Source organism: Ochotona curzoniae, unplaced genomic scaffold (assembly GCF_017591425.1).
Source record: "Ochotona curzoniae isolate NIBS_2020 unplaced genomic scaffold, NIBS_Ocur_1.0 contig_883, whole genome shotgun sequence".
Taxonomy (NCBI): Eukaryota; Metazoa; Chordata; class Mammalia; order Lagomorpha; family Ochotonidae; genus Ochotona; species Ochotona curzoniae.
Genome location: NW_024466599.1, coordinates 16,037,022 through 16,054,158, shown reverse-complemented (window position 1 = coordinate 16,054,158; position 17,137 = coordinate 16,037,022). Strand labels below are relative to the sequence as shown.

Genomic DNA, 17,137 nt, shown 5'->3' with positions numbered 1-17,137 from the left:
GGAGAGAGGGGAGGGATAGAGAAAGAGAGCTTTCATTTGTTAGTTCAGTCTCCAAATGACTGCAATAGCCCAGGCTAGGACAGGCCAAGGCCAGGTGCTAAGAACTTCATCCCAACTACCCTGTGGTGACTGGGGCCCAAGCACTTGAGCCATCTTCCATTGCTTTCCCAGGCCCATGAGCAAGGAATTGAATTGGAAATAGGGCAGCTGGTACACAAACCAATGCACATATGGGATGCTGGTGTTGCAGTCCACGCCTTAATATGCTGCACCACAAAGCTGGTCCCTCTCCTTATTCTTTTATGTTTCTCACTATCATTTTTTTAAGCTTGAAATTTTAAAAGATTGTTTATTTGTTTACTTGAAAAGCAAAGGGAAAGGGAGAGGTGTGGGGAGAGAGAGACCTCTGAGAGAGTTCTTGTATCTCCTGATTCATTCTTCAAATGTCCATGACAGCCCAGGCTGGGCCAGGCTAAAGCCAGGAGCTTGGACTCAGTTTGGGTCCCCCATATGGAAGGCAGACATCCAAGCCCTTGGACCATCATCTGCTGCCTCCCAGAATGTGTGTTTACAGGAATTAACAGCAGAGCTGGAATTTGGTTCCAGATAGTGTGACACGGGACACTAGTGTCCAAAGTGGCATCTTGACCGCAGTGCTGCATGCCTGACCTGTGGCCATTCTTGTGGCATACTAAAACTACTCCACGCCCATGCAGCTCCTTACTGTTCCGTGTTCTTTGACATCTGTTTTTTAGTTTTTCATTAATTATATTATTCAACATTTTAATTATTTACTATTCTTTAGTGTTCTAACTTTTCACAATTATATGTATAGAGAGACTGGGGTTTGCAGAAGGAGATCCATCTTCATCATTGCTTCACTCCCTACATAGCTGGAATGGCTTACACTGGGCCAGGCCAAAACCAAGAGCCTGGAGCTCCATTTGAGCTTCTCAAGTAGGTCCAGGGACCTAAGTCCCTGGCCATTTCCCTCACTGCCTTTCCCAGGCATGTTGGCAGGGAGCTGTGTCAGAAGTGGCACTTACACAGGCTGCCTGTGTTCAAAGTGCAGGATTAACTTGCTGTGCTGTAATGTTGACCATTAAAATAAGTCTATCAGCTTGCTTTAATTTCAGGTATTTCTGTATTAAAACTTTGAGACATTCACATTTAATTATACCTTCAGATCATTCTTTTAATATAAATATCAGTATTTTCAAATATTTCATTATGAAAATGATTAATCTTTCATTCTCTTTGATATATTTTATTTCCGTAAATCTGAATTTTTCATGTTAAGATTGAGGTCCTGATCAGTGGTTCACATGGCCATGCCTCCTTCTCAAGTATGTAAATATCAAAAATAAAAAAACCCATCAGGCAAAAATATGATGTAATGCTCACTCTTTCTTTCTTTCTTTCTTTCTTTCTTTCTTTCTTTCTTTCTTTCTTTCTTTCTTTCTTTCTTTCTTTCTTTCTTTCTTTTGATTTATTTTAAATTTTACTGGAAAGACAGATTTACAGAGAGGAGAAACAGAGAGGAAGATCTTCCATCTGTTGATTTAGCCCCAGGTGGCTGCAATGGCTAGAGCAGAAATGATTAGAAGCCAGGAGCCCAGGGCCTGTTCCAGGTCTCCCACATGGGTGCAGCGTTCCAAGGGTTTGGGTTGTCCTTGACTGCGTTCCCAGGCCACAAGTAGGGAGCCGGATGGAAAGTGGAACTGCCAGGACATGAACTAGTGCCCATGTGGTATCCTGGCACTTGCAAGGGGAGGACTAGCCAACTGAACCATTGCACTGGGCCTTAGACTGACTTTGCATTTTCTTTATGTTTTTAGGATTTTTTTTTTTTAATTCTCTACCCCCCCATCACTGACTTTTCAGGTGCATTCATTATTCCTGTTGTGTGATACTCATAATATGAGGGTAGGGGACTTATATAAGATCAGAAAGGATGAAAGAACCATTGCTTACCTGGTATACTTTTCATACATCTAAGGCAAGTCATGTTGAGAAACAGCTTAATGAGGTTGACTTAAGAAAATCAGCATTTTGTATTTAAAAATATTTATGTAAATTTGAGATAATTCACATGAAGTACATGTAGTATTTCATTCTTAGGTTATTTAATGATAGCGTTTGGCCTTTTAAGAAGCTATGAATTTTAAACTGAGGCCTTTCCCTAGATTACTTGTTTCCATTTTTATTGCTGCTTCCATGATTTGCTGAGTTCACATACATTTGTGATTTCTGTTTAAAGAACATTTGGAGAGAATGGCAGGGAAGTCCCTGGGGCTGAGCCCACTGTGTAGAGCCTAACTTTACCGTGTTTTCTTCAGCTCTTTGTGCTATGGAAGTGCTTCCTCTTGCACTGCCTTCTCCACCTCGTCAGTTATCCGAATCAGAAAAAACTCGGATGGAGGACCAGGAGGAAAACACTCTGCGAGAGCTGCGGCTGTTCCTCAGGGATGTGACCAAGAGGCTGGCTGCAGATAAACGCTTCAACATCTTCAGCAAACCGGTGGATATTGAAGAGGTCTTGTGTCAGTAGTGTGCAAACAGTGAAGTTGAAGAAAACAATATTGGCTAAAAGAAAACAATATTGACATCTTTTTTTGGAAGGAAAAAAAAATATCCAAGGCATGGATGAATTTACCGCTAGCCCGTAAAACTTTAATCCATGTAATAACTACCGATGTCATCAGCAAAGATCTGGTGATATTTGGATGAAATTAGTGACCGATTTGAATACGTCTGATCTGTGTGATCTCTTACTCTTCAATTTAGCGAGAGGATTAAAAGCCATTTTAGTCATTTAATCCATAGTGGACTATTTTTATTCCAGGATAAATCCTACTTTCACGAAGAACATTGGTGTTAACAAATCAGTGCTAATTAATACTGGCATTTCCCACATTACATGTATCTCACAGAGTAGGTGGCTTGGAAATGTCTGTGACCAAAATGCTGTTTGAAGCTAAGCACATCATATGCAGCTAAAGAAATTATTTTTCCAAGGATTTTTCTCTGCTCCCAGTGGAAAATTTCTCACTCTCTATGTGTATTGTTTTATGTTCTTGTGGGAGCATGATTTTTGATGATGAGAACAGAAATTTTCCATTTGGAATCTACTATAACAATACTTACTGCTGGTTAATTTTTTTTATCCTGGGATAATATAGAATATGAATGAGTATAATGTAATCTTTACTAGCCTTCTTATAGCTAAGATTCCATGTTTGAACAGCTTTGGTGTTTTCAGTTTTAGTTTTTTCCTTCTTTTTAAGAAATTTTTGAATTATGAAAGATTCAGCTTAGTAATATATCTGATTGTGAAATCTGTGCTTTGGGTCTGAGTGGATTCCTTTGGCACCATTACCTCATCTCTGACTTGGAAGAATGAGCTGGCATTGTATTAGATTCTGCAATCCCTATACCCCCTGCAATTCTGAACATTTTTTTCCCCTTTTTTTGGAATAAAGACACTATTAGTAATTTATTTTTATATTTATCCACGATCCATATATATATATTTTTTCTGTATCTTCTTCAATAACTTTACAAGGTGGTGATGTCATTATTTTTCAGGAAACTGGGGCTTGTTGGTAGGTGACATGGCCAAGACTTGACGGTTATTTTACAGTCAAGGTCCACATTCTTTATATTACATCTTAGCTACATTATATCCTTTTCTAGCACATATCTAATTGGCTTTTCTAATGAATAAATGTTACTCTACATTTCTGGATTCTTCCTCTTCTCCCCATCCCCCTCATATTGTCAGATAATCTTAAAAGCTCACAGTTCCTTTTAATGATTATCGTTTATAGGAACACAAACCTTGTATGTTTTAACTCTGGCATTTCCTAAAGGATAAGAACTTGTCCCCAGGTTAACCTCCATTGCTGGTAAAAAAGAGTTTTGTATTTACTCAACAAAACTATTTTCCTTTTTAAAGATTGCCAAAACTCAAACACTATCTGTATAGAATAACAGGTTTTTAAAAAAAGATTTATTTTATTTTTATTGGAAAGTCAGATATACAGAGAGGAGGAGAGACAGAGAGGGAGATATTCTGTCCTATGATTCACTCCCATAGCAGCCGCAGTGGCCAGAGCTGTGCTGATCTGAAGCCAGGAGCCTGGAGCCTTTTCCAGGTCTCCCACGTGGGTGAAGGATCCCAAGGCTTTGGGCCATCCTCAACTGCTTTCCCAGGCCACAAGCAGGGAGCTGGATGGGAAGTGGGGCTGCCAGGATACGAACTGGTGCCCATATGGGATCCTGGCATGTGCAGTGCGCGGACTTTAGGTACCAGGCTACCGCTTTGGACCCTAGAATGGCAGTTTTATAAATCAAGAGTAAAGTAGCAATGGAAGGAGTCAGAAATTGTCAAGATAATAATTTTGTTCCCTGCCGCTTCAATGGGCTGCTCTTTTTTTCCTCATCTTTTCTTTCCTCCTGTATTCTACCTACCCTCTCTATCCCTCAGTCTTTCCTTCTCTCCTTCCCTTTCTTCTTGCCTTATTTATTTAAATATTTATTTTTTTAAATTGGAAAGTCAGATAAACAAAGGAGGAAAGACAGAGAGGAAGATTATCTATCTGTTGATTCACTCCCTAAGTGACTGCAATGGCCAGAGCTATGCCAATCTGAAACTAGGAGCCTGGAGCCTCTTCTGGGTCTCCCACATGGGTGCAGAGTTCCAAAGCTTTGGGCCGTCCTCAATTGCTTTCCCAGGCTACAAGCAGGGAGCAGGAAGGGAAGTGGGAATTAGAACTGGTGCCTATTTGCAATCCCAGTGTGTGCAAGGTGAGAAATTTAGCCTCTAGGTTACTGCTCTGGGCCCCTGCCTTCCTTATTTGAAAGATACCATGATATACAGAAAGATCTTCTATCTATGGGCTTACTCCTTAAAGGGAAGTCTCTCCTCCTTTGTTTATCTGACTTTCCAATTAAAAAAAATAAGTCTGTCTGGGCCAAGTTGATGCCAGGAACTAGGGTAGAACATATGGGACTGGACTGGCTCCTGGATTTGGGATGCTTGTGCCTCAGGGGGGCAGCTTAACCTACTATGCCACAATGCTCAGCACCCTTTTGTGTATTTTAAAACTACGAGCTGGCGTCATGGGATAAGCTTCTATCTACAGCCCTGGCATCCCATATGGTGAACAGTTGACTGCTTTAGTTCCAATATGTTTCCTGGATATGGCCTGGGAAAACATTGAAGGATGGCTCAGATCCTTCAGGCCCTACACACCCATGTGGCACACCCCAAAGCTCCTGGCTCCCGGTTTAGGATTGATTTAGCTCCAGCCATTGTGGCCATTTGGGAAGTGAACCAGTGGATAGAACACCTCCCTCTGTTTCTTCCTATATTTGTCCTCCTCTTTGTAATGCCAGTTTTCAAATAAGAATAAAATAAATCTTCAAAAAAAATTGAAGGAACAGTTTAATAGGAGGACAAAGAGGGAGGGACAAGGCAGCATTTAGAAAATCTAGAATGTAAATGTTTATATTCAAATTTGAATAATCTATAAATTGTGTCAAATTCCAAAGGAGTCAATAGAGAAAAATTCAGAAAATAAACATTCAATTTAAGATAAACATAAATTCTAAAATTTTGTGATTTTTACAAATTTTTATTATCCGTCAGTTTACAAAACAATTTCTAATGTACCCAAATATACCGGTACCAAATCTGTAATCCTACCAATTTCTTAAGAGCTTACTGCTTGTCCGGTGTAGCACTACTATCTCCTGTGTAAGGAGACTGACTTTTCAGCTTTTAAGGTGCCAAAAAAGAATTTAAACATGTACACACATCCCTTAATGTTTTAATAGTAATCTTAAAATTGTAAAAGCATATGTATGTGTGTGTTGCATGTGTGTATGTGTAAATTAAAAGGTCATAGTTCGGTTGCCATCTGAAACTGAAAAGTAACTCTCACAGAACAGAAAAAAGATCATCTTCTTAAAAATTGGTCTTGAACTAGTTTCAGTTGTTATCGTCAAGATTGCTCTTAACACTGATCATTCAATTTGAGGTTCGAGTGGGAGGCACCAATGGATATATTAGTTGCTGGCACTTTCTTATTGGTCGGGTGACATTAACCCTTTAATGTCTCCTACTTTGGGTTATCTTCTGGAAATTAGCACATGAGACAAAATGGTTTTGTTTTGTTTTTTTGAGGTTGTTTAAATATAAGGACAAGTCCAGCAAATCTTTCACTAGTCACAAAAAGCAATAATTGACTCAGAGTTTTGTAATGACTCCAAAGGAGTGGAAATACTTTCCATGGAATAATTCATGCTAGAAAAGTGAAATAGAAAAAGAAAATTTTTTTGCTTAAAGTTTTTGGGAGATATATAGAAAGAACTTTTCTAATATGAAAATCTATGCTTATATCGTTTTCTATTTCTTTTTCTTTCCTTGAGGTAATGTTTATTGATGGTTATTGACTGCTTGTAACACTATAGTCTATTCCCAGAATGCCTAATGAATTTTAAGAACAACACAAAAAGCTGACAGTTTGAGATTTCAAGAAGACAAACGTTTCAGTTGATTTATATATGACTTGGAAACTGACATTTTTCATGGAAAGTATAACAGTAACTTTAGTAACATACATAGCACTGTATTTATATCCTTATCTGTGACTATTTCTTAAGTTTCTATATTTAATTTTAAGAAACTTTGTGTTTTTCAAGACTAAGTAGTTCACATGAACACCAGAAATAATTTTCATCAAACAATCTTATTTGTTTCAGGTTTCAGATTATCTAGAAGTAATCAAGGAACCAATGGATTTATCAACAGTGATAACTAAAATTGATAAACATAATTACTTGACTGCTAAGGATTTTCTGCAAGATATTGACCTCATCTGTAGCAATGCTTTAGAGTACAATCCCGACAAGGACCCAGGAGGTAAGAGTTCACTTGATCAGCAGTGTTTTATGTAGATCATTTTATGACCTGTTATTATATTTGGAAATTTTCTTCGCGACAAGCAAATCATCTACTTTTAGACGTGTGCTTAAATTAAAGGGTTTTATAGTTACAACAGGCATTACGTTCAGGGTTTGGGTTCTTCATTTTCCTTCTACTTTTTGTAAGTTTTTATTTATTTAATTCTATGTACTTGAGAAGCAGAGAAAGACACAGAAAGCAATAAAGACCAACAGACAGAGAATCTCTGTCCTCTGATTCGCTTATTAAATGCCCTCAACCCTGGGCAGTGCTAGGCTGAAACAGGGGTCTGGGACTCAGTCTGGGTCTCCCAAGTGGGTGGAAACAACCCAAGGACTTGAGCTGTCTTTTGTTGCTGGGGAAAATGGAAGGAAGTAGGGCTTTGCAATGGATGGATGCTGGAAGGAGCAATGGGGTAATTTTGACATTAGATACTGTAGGAACTCACAAGGCGAGAAGAATGCAGTAAGGTTAAAGCTGTGGCAAGGAAGAATCAGTCATTCATACTAGCCAGGATAGGATTCCGATTGTGGGGTTTGTTTTTTGGTTGTTTGGTTGGTTTTTTTCTGTCTATTCAGAGGGGATACTGAAGGAGTGTAATTTTGTCTTGACCTGTCAGGGGCAGAGTGGGCTTCTCTGATGTTGGGGAGTTGTGATGTTCTGTTTATCATGAGCGTACTAGGCCTGACTGATAGTGCTGTGTCGCTTGCAGCTGTCAGTACCCGTTTTACTTCCTCATACTATTGAGCATTTTATTTCCTTATGCAGGTAATACACAAATAAACCGCTTTTTTTTTTTTTAAAACATTTGTTGATTTTACTTGAAAATAGTGTTACAGAACTAGGGTCCAGACAGAATCTTCTATCCACTGCTTCATTTCCCACATGGCCACAGTGGCCAGAGATGGGTTGGTCTGAAGCTAGGAGCAAGGAGGTTTTTCTGCATCTGCCACAGGGGTGCAGGATCCTAAGCACTCAGGCCATCTTCTGCTGCTTTCCCAGGCCATTAGCAGATAGCTAGATTGGAAATGGAACAGCCAGGACATGGATGGGCACCCAAAGGGGATGCTGACATCTGCAGGTGGAGGATTAATATGCCATGCCACCACGTTGGTGCTTATATGTCACTTTTTTAAAAAGGTTTTTTCTTTTTTAATTGGAAAGTCAGATATATAGAGAGGAAGATCTTCTGTCTGCTTAATCACTCCCCAAGTGGCCACTATAGCTGGAGCTGTACCAATTTGAAGCCAGGAACCAGGAGCCTCTTCCAGGTCTCCCATGCAGATGCAGGGTCCCAATGCTTTGGGCTGTCCTCACCTGCTTTCCCAGGTCTCAACCAGGGAGCTGGATGGGAAGTGGGGCTGCTGGGATTAGAACTGGTGCCATATGAGACCTGGCACGTGCAAGGAGAGAACTTTAGCTGCTAGGCTACCATGCCAGGCCCTATATGTCACATTTTTTAAAATGTTAATTTAATAATTTCTGTCAACCAAAGATATTTAGCTCTATATTCTTGGGCAGAGTTTCCGCACCCAAGTGATATTGTGGAATGGTCCAGATTTCTTACTTTCACATAAAATTAGGTATTTCATGTCTGAATTTAGAGGATATCCCCATCCCAAGTTAAAGTGTGCAGAATAAAATTTTTGTAAAATTGAAATGATATTTAAAGGTTTTAAGCTTTTTGTTAAGATTTTTCTTATTGTAATTTTATTTTGCTTTTGATTTTTTCTACGTATGTCTAACAGGAAAATTTACAAAAATAAGCAAAGGGAAAACATGCCAAAATCCATAATGCCATCATTTGGTTTTTCTTTCTTTCTTCCTCCTTTCCTGATACACACACATGTTATATAAATTGCATGCATGTGTATTTATTTTTTAAGAAATGAGTATGATGTTATACATTTTTCTTTCCTGTAATATTTTGGGAAATGCTTATAAGCCAATGTGTTTTATGTCTTTTAGAAATCCCATAATCTTAATGAAACACACACACACATTTATTGGTATACATATGTTTATTGGTATTTTAAAATTTTTCTGTAGAGTTTTTGGTAATACTTTCATGGTTGGCAGTAGGCCCATTGTTAACCAGCATAGCGATTTTGTGGATGAGAGGATCTCCTTCATTCTGCGTGCTGTCTTGCAGCAGAATTGATAGTGACGTGTGGCCTAGCTATCAGCCTCATTTCACTGCCTTCGCTTTAGGGACTGTGTGAAGGTGCAGTTCCTACAAGTGCCGGTACCGGGCTTGGAGCAGTGTGCAAGCCTACACCCTCAGCTTGATAGTCTTTGAAGACACTATCAGAGACACTATCAAAGACATTCGTTGATGCTGTCCAATTTGTAGTGAGAACATGAGCTTTGTATTCAGATCTTGGCATTATTTCTACATCTTTAATCACTTTAAATCTTCTAAATTTTGGCTCCTTCAAATATAAAGTGGGGATAATGATAGCATTCATTAACTGGGGTGGTTGTAACGATACAATGAAAAAGTTTATTATATTGGTCCTTATGAAATGGCCATTTTTATACAGTTCAACCTAAATATGGCTAAACCCTTAGCAAAGAGCCTGGTACATGGTAAGTATTCCATAGAGCCAACTGATTCTTGTATTCTTGTTAATATCATTATTTAAGTTGTGCTGTAGTATTTTTGTAAATTATTCCTTAGGTACCTGTATATTTGCTCTAGAATGACCCTTTCTGTTTTGTGCTTATTGCACCTCCTGGACCACATTTTATAATCAATCCTCTCTTCGTACTCTTAGTGAATAGATGTAAGTGCTTAGAGAATTGGTTGAAAAGATCAATACAGACCGCCCTCTAAGAATTATTATAACTACATTAATGCTAATGTGACTTTTAAGAGGGAAGCATTGGTTTCTGGTACACAATGACCTTAAACTACAGATCATAGCTGAATAAAAGCTTATGACTACATCTCACAGCTACCACTAACCTGGCACACGTGTAACTTTCCCCCTTCATCCTTTCAGACACAAAAACAAATCATTCAAATGCATCATTTTGACTGTGCTCAGATTTTTTTCATATCTTCAGTCAAGAGACCTGTTGTTTCTTAGGAACAGAACCCGTTATTATGTATCAGAAAAATAACCTCAGGGTCTGTTGTGTAGCAAGTGTAAATTACATGAATGTTGTACTATTAGTTTTACAAGCTCCCATGAGTATTTGAAAGCTTACTGTGTTCTGTTCTGTTGAACACTGGGCCATTGGGGGGGAAAACAAAAACCCTACTATCCACGTGGAAGACAGAAACCAGCTTTCTGAAATCTGCTTAAGTGTTTATCCAGATTCTCTCCCTTAAGAGTGTTGTGGACAGAATTAGGTACAGTGTTACCAGAGGCTCAGGGTCTGCATGTTGCCAGTGTCATGTGTTGGAGCCTAATTTTTGCATAATAGCTGTGTAATAGATTATATGCGCCTGGTTCTGGTCTCTCAGTGCTTCCTTCTGCTACCCAGGCTTGACCAGTTTTGCTGACATTTCAAAACTAATATATCCCTCAAATTCTTCTGCTTTGTACCAGTTGTGTGGAAGTAAGACCCAGATATCTACCCTATAGTCTGTTCTTACTACACTTCAAAATTTTTTTGCCATTATTAAATTTCTTGAGTTCTATGCTTCAACAAAGCTCACTCATTTTTCTATTACTGTTTGTGAGTATCGTGTATTAGCTACTGAACTGGGTGCTTAAAATGGAAAGATGATGGTGACAACCCTTGGTTCTAGAGAGACGGATGTAATGCATATCAGAGTTAGGAGCAGTCCGTAATACGTACTGCCATGTGGTCAGCAGCTATACATAACTGTGTTAGTTTGCAAGGACGGCTGTTACCACCTATACCAGCCAGGGTGTCTGAAACAGCAGCTGTCTGGAGGGTGTTCTCTGAAGGTGGAGGTGTCAGCAGGTTTGTTTTCTCCTCGGGAGATCTGGCTCTTGGCTGACAGATGGCTCTTTGAGCTCACAGAGCCTTTGCTCCTCTAGTTTTCCTCCTTCACGAGAACCTTAGTTATGTTGGATTAGGCCTGATCATATGACCTCATTTGACTATCATAATCTTTTTGAAGACCATCCTCAAATACAGTTATTATGGGATGTGCTAGGGTTTAGCAATTCAATGTAAGAATTTTGGGCCTGGCACCATGGCCTAGCAGCTAAAGTTCTCACTTTGAACATGCTGGGATCCCATATGGGCACCAGTTCTAATAACAGCAGCCCTGCTTCCCATCCAGCTCCCTGCTTGTGGCCTGGGAAAGCAGTTGAGGATGGCCCAAAGCCTTGGGACCCTGCACCCACATGGGAAACCCGGAAGAGTCCTGGCTTTGGATCAGCACAGCACCAGCTGTTGATTTACCCCTCAAGTGGCCACTATAGCTGGAGCCTGGGGCTTCTTCCAGATCTCTCACGTGGGTACAGGGTCGCAAAGCTTTAGGCTGTCCTTGACTGCTTTCCCAGGCCACAAGCAGGGAGCTGGATGGGAAGTGGGGCCACTGACTTGAACTGGTATCTGTATGGGATGCCAGCACTGCAGCCGAAGGCTTATCCTGCTCACCACAGCACTGGTTCCTATCAGTTCTCTTGTTACATTCTAGTTCAGGAAGTCTAAAATTAGCTAAAATCATGAAATGAAAGCATAATAGCATAATGGAGATGTGTTAGAAATGTGCATTAAGGGCCCAGCGCGATGGCTCAGTGGCTAAATCCTCGCCTTGCATGCACTAGGATCCCATCAGGGTGCTGGTTCATGTCCTGGCTGCTCCTTTTCCCACTCAGCTCCCTGCTTGTGTCCTGCAGGATGGCCTAAAGCCTTGGGACACTGTATCTGTATGGGAGGCCTAGAAGAAGCTCCTGGCTCCGAGCTTCGGATTGGTTCAGCCTCAGCTATTGTGACCATTTAGGGTATGAACCAGCAGATGCAAGACCTTTCTCTGTCTCTGCCTCTGTCTGTAAATCTGACTTTCCAATGAAAATAAATAAATCTTGAAACAAAGGCTTTTAGTGTATTGATATTGCTAATATTAAACATGACCTGAAGCTGTAAATACTTAGGCTGTAATCTTAATTATCAAGTGAAATGGGATAAAAAATAAATCTTTAAAAGTAATCATGCTTTTAAAATTAGTTTTAAAAAAGTATTGCTGAAATGGATTTTTCATGACACCAAAGTGCCAAATTAGGGTACTTAGTTCCATATGAAACTCTAGCAACCAACCTCAACTTCCTGCTAATACAGACCGTGAGAGGTGGTGGTGCTGGCTCAAGTGATGGTGTATCCACCACCCACATAGGAGATCTTATTTCTGGCCCAATTTTGGACAGGCTTCACTGTGGCTTTTGTTGGCATTTGGGGAGTGAACTGCTGAGAGTGTATTTGCTCGCTATCTTGAACAAATAAGGAAATAAAGCTAAATTTAAAATTTCCTCAGTGATTTACTGAGACTTGTACCCAGGCATTCTGATATGGCACGTGGGTATACTAAACCATGTCTTAACTGCTGTTCCACATGCCTCCTCTAATCCATGGGTTTATATTTTATTTTCCTTCTTTTACATTATTATTATTGTTGTTGTTCAGTTTCTCCCTCTCGATTTGAGGCAGAATGCCAGTGGTGGAAAGCTGTGGAATTACCAAGGTTATAAACATTGTATTACCAGCTTGAAAGGCCATCTATCTACTTCTTCTAGGGATCCTCATTGTAGTTGTTTATTTGAAGTAACTTAAATTGGAGGCAACTTAAAGCTTCCAAAATAGAGCAATGATGTTGGAAAATTAAGGCAGATGGGGAAAAACACAGATTTATACTTTCATTTGAAACATGGAAAAAAAAAAGCCTAGCGAGTACACATAAAAACTGTAGACATTGGACTTCAGGTAACAAAAGATGGTGATCCTCACAAGGTGGAGAGCAGTGTGAGTTCTGTGGCTGTGTGGTCCAGCATTTTGCTGGGTGCCAGTTTGAGTCCTGCTGCTCCACTGTTGTTCTAACTCCCTGCTAATGTGCCTGGGAAGGCAGTGGAGGATGACCCAGGTGCTTAGACTCCTGCACCCACAAAAAAGAACATATACGTTAGAAGCATGTATTGCCAATACCGAAAAAGGAAAGCTGGAATAATCATGTAGATATCAGATGAAATTGACTGTAGACTAAGGAATATTACCTGGGAATATGAAGGTTATCTCATAATCTTCAAGCAGATGTAATAATTCTATACTTTTTGTGCATCTGATAACAGAATTTCCCAACTCATGAAGCAAAAATCAATATAACAGCAAAAAGAAGTAATTTTTCTTTAGTACTTTTCTTTCTTAATAATAGCAACCAGTACTTAGGAAATCAGTGAGAGTACAGAAATTTAGACAGCTTATCAGCCAACTTAACCAAAGTGCCATTTATAGGACACACTGCCTAATGTTGGCAGCTATATACATTCTTTCCAATATTGGAATATTTATCAAGATAGACTGTATTCTGGGCCATGAACAAGTGTCATTAAATATGAAAGGATTTAAGTCTTGCAATTAAGTTATTTGACTACAGTGGTATTAAAACAATAATAAAATTGAACACAAAATACCAACTTTTAAAAATTGTATAAATCTTATTTTTAATAATTTTTACATATTTGATTAGGTTGTGAAGGGTCAAGGGCTAGAGGAATGTGGGTGAGACCATTCTTTTCATATTTTCTTTTTTCTTTACTGTATCTGGGGTAGGGGAGAGATAAGGAGAGAAGCCCCACCCAGCCTCCCAACCATCCCAGGGTCCACCACTTGGGGCATGCTTCGAGGATCCTGCTCAAGTGGTATTGATAGTTCAACATTAATGTATTGCTGCCTCTTTTGCCACTCCAAACATGATGAAATCTCTCCAGACTCCACTGGTTGACATAGCTCATCTTAGAGTCTCCGTTTGCCTATGTATTCACTGCCAACTCTTGGCTGGGGTAGTTGATTGATTTGTTGTGTTCTCCATCCTCTGTTGTGGTATCTGGTGTCCTCTGCAGGCTGCAATGGGCTGCCATATCCTCCATGTGCATCTGGATATGCTGTCCACTGCTCCGTCTAAGCTACTGAGGAGGCTCTGCTCTGATGCATGCTTTCCACTGTCAGACCATGGAACCTGCAATTTTCTCCATGGTTGGAGTTCTGAGTCTAGTGGTTCAATTGGGGGATTTCCAAAGAAACTTCATCTGAGGTGATCCCAGACCTGATTCTTGTGTGCTTGCCAGTACAGGGTCCGGTACAGTCTGCTACTCAAATTGGCCTATCTTCACACTGTTAATTGTAATTGCTGAGTCAGTTGTCTCCAGCCCTGTCTTCTATGCAAACTAATGGGTGTTATAGTTCAACCCGATCCTGTCCATTACACACTCAGCCCCCATGCACATCAGTGGGAGTTGTAGCCTAGTTGGAGAGACCTGCAGTAACCACTCCCCGCCACCAGACCCACCCCCTGCTTTAGTTCCAATGCTTACCAGTATGTATGTACAGCATACTGGTCCTGTCTGTCCCACATCCCATTCAGCTCTCATATATGTCAATGGATATTGATGCCTAGTTCAACTCAATCAGCCCACCTGTCCAGCCCACACATGTGCCAGTGAGTGCCACTTTGTCAAGCCATGCCTGTCCAGTCCTGGTTCTCATGTTCACCAGTGAGAGTGGCAACTCAAGAAGGAGGTGCCCACAGTTTCCCTACTGGGTACACTCCCATTGCTGGATCTTGCACTCTCCAAGTGGTACTGCAGTTTAGCTCTACAGAGTTTCCCCTCTGTGTCAGCATCTACTAGCTGATGCTGTGGCAAAGCCTAACCAACCCTCACCCCCTCTGGCTTATGTATGTTCCAGTAGGTACTCTGCCCAGCCTAGGTTGTTTCTGATCCAGCTTACATGTAGGTCAAAAGATATTGTAGCCCTTCCCAGCCTGGTGTGCCCCCAGTCCCAGCTCTCCTGCTCATCAGTGGGAATAGTTGGCCAGCAGGGATCTATCTCCTTGCAGCCCCCCTACTGTATTTGCCTGCTTTCCCCAGGTCTCAATGTGTGGTTTGGCATTGTGGCTCAGTCTGGCATGGCCTGCCTTACCTTGGCATTTGCCAGTAGGTGCTGTAGCCTGGCTTGGCCTGGTTGCCCCCAGTTCCAGCTCACTCTGGTGGCGACTACAGCAGAACCAGCCCAGTCAGCCCCTAGTCCCGGCCCTAATGTAAACTGGCTGGTATTGCAGCCTGACCTGGCTCAACCTACACACCATTCTGGCTCTCGGATTTGCCAATGAATGATATGAACTAGTCCAGCCTGGCTAATCCCAGACCTGAGCCAAAGGTAAGCCCATGGATACTGTAACCTGGCTTAGTTGGGCTGCTCCCTTTCTTGGTTCTTGCACTGTACTGCGGGGACTGTCCCAACAGAGGAGTTGCCATGCTCCTCCATCAGAACCTCTCCCAATGTCAGATCTCGTGCATACCAGCTCTACTCAGTCCGTCTCTTGTCCTAACAGGAACAGTAGCCTTTCCTGACTGGCCCTCACCCATTCTGATTTTTACTGTTGAGTACTACAGTGCAGCCAAGCTTAGTCCACACACAGACATAGCTCATACATGGCTCAGTAGAGGCAGAGATCTAGCCTAACCTGTCCTGCCCCCACCCTGGTTCTCACAATCACCAGTGAGTGCTGGAGTCTAGCACACTCCAGACCCAGTCTACACTGCGCCAAGGAGACTGCTGCCATGTCCAGACAAGATTGCAGCCACCACTCTGGCCCCTGCGCTCACTGGTGTGACCACAACCCAGCGAGAGCATCCCCTTAGCTCCCCTGTCAGGCCTGATCCCAATCACAGATCTTGTCTGTGCCAGGGGTTGCTCTGACCCAACTTGGCATAATCCCTCCCTTGTCTTGGCCTTTGCCTTCAGATGCTGCAGCTTCCTGGTCCAGCTGGCCCCCAGTCCTAACTCTTGCTGTTGGGTGCTACAGCCTGGTCCTGCTCAGTCTGCTCTCATCACTGGCTCATGCAAACCAGTAGGGAAATACTAACCTCTAAATAACCTTTTTGCCAAGGAAGAAATCCAAGATGTTTATGAACTGCATAAAATGGAACATATTTGTGGGCTGCAGCTAGAGAGCAGTACAGAAGGGGGCATGTTAACACTAAGAAAAGAAGACATGTCTCAGATCATTGACCTTAGCTTCCCTTAAAGAAGAGTAAATTAAATAACGATAAAGATCTATTCAGAAATCAGTTAGATAGAGAAGAGAAAAATACAAATAGAAAACAAATCCAAAAATGACTCTTTTAGGTCAGCAATTGATCTCTAGCTGAACTGCTCAGGGTAGGAAGGTGACATTATTATATATCCTCTACATACTAAAAGAACAATAAGAAAATATTACAAACAACTTCATGGCAGTAAAGTATCAGTTACTTAAGAATTTTGAGGGGACTGGTGCATTGGCTCAACTGGCTAATCTTCTGCCTGCAAATGCCAGCATCCATATTGGTGCTGTTTCATGTCCTAGCTGCCCTACTTCCCATCCAACTCCCTGCCTGTAGCCTTGCAAAGCAGTGGAAGATGACCTCAAAGCCTTGGGACCCTGTACCCAAGTGGGAGACCCAAAAGAAGCTCCTGTTTCTTGATATGATAAAAAGGAATATAATGTAAGATTTATCCCAGGAATGCAAGATTGCCTTAACATTTGAAACCCGGTTGTAATTGATTGTGTTGACAGAAAAATTTCTGATTATCTCAGTAGATACAGAAAAGGATTTGACAGAATCCAGCATCCATTCCTGATTAAAAACCATCAATAAACCGAGAATAGAAAGGACTGTTCTCTATCTAGTGAAGAATAGCCACAGGAAGCCTAAAGATAATGTCATACTAATGACACAAGGCTATACCTGTATTCAAATACCAAAAACATGGCCAAGATACCCGTTGTTACCATTGTTACCTAATGTTATTCTGGAGCTTCCAGCCAGTGCAGTGAGAAAATTAAAAATATTCTAGCTTGGAAAGGGAGAAATTAAGTATCTTTGCATGTAGAATTGTGATATCTACATAGAAGAGCTTGTGTAACTTAGAAAGCAGCTGTTAAAACTAGTAAGTGAATTAAAGTTGTCAGGTGTAATGTCAATATAC

At 41.0% G+C, this 17,137-nt stretch overlaps 1 protein-coding gene across 5 annotated transcripts in view; it reads left to right on the top strand.

Annotated features, from left to right (window-relative positions):
* ATAD2B (ATPase family AAA domain containing 2B) overlaps positions 1-17,137 on the top strand; it is a 153,965-nt gene that overhangs the window by 111,766 nt on the left and 25,062 nt on the right. For 3 of the 5 annotated variants that reach the window (XM_040992903.1, XM_040992906.1, XM_040992907.1), the window contains exons 21-22: positions 2,340-2,536; positions 6,769-6,928. In XM_040992903.1, coding sequence (XP_040848837.1) covers positions 2,340-2,536; positions 6,769-6,928 — 357 coding nt within the window. The remainder of the gene's footprint in view (positions 1-2,339; positions 2,537-6,768; positions 6,929-17,137) is intronic. The other 2 variants (XM_040992904.1, XM_040992905.1) reach the window with 1 other exon arrangement.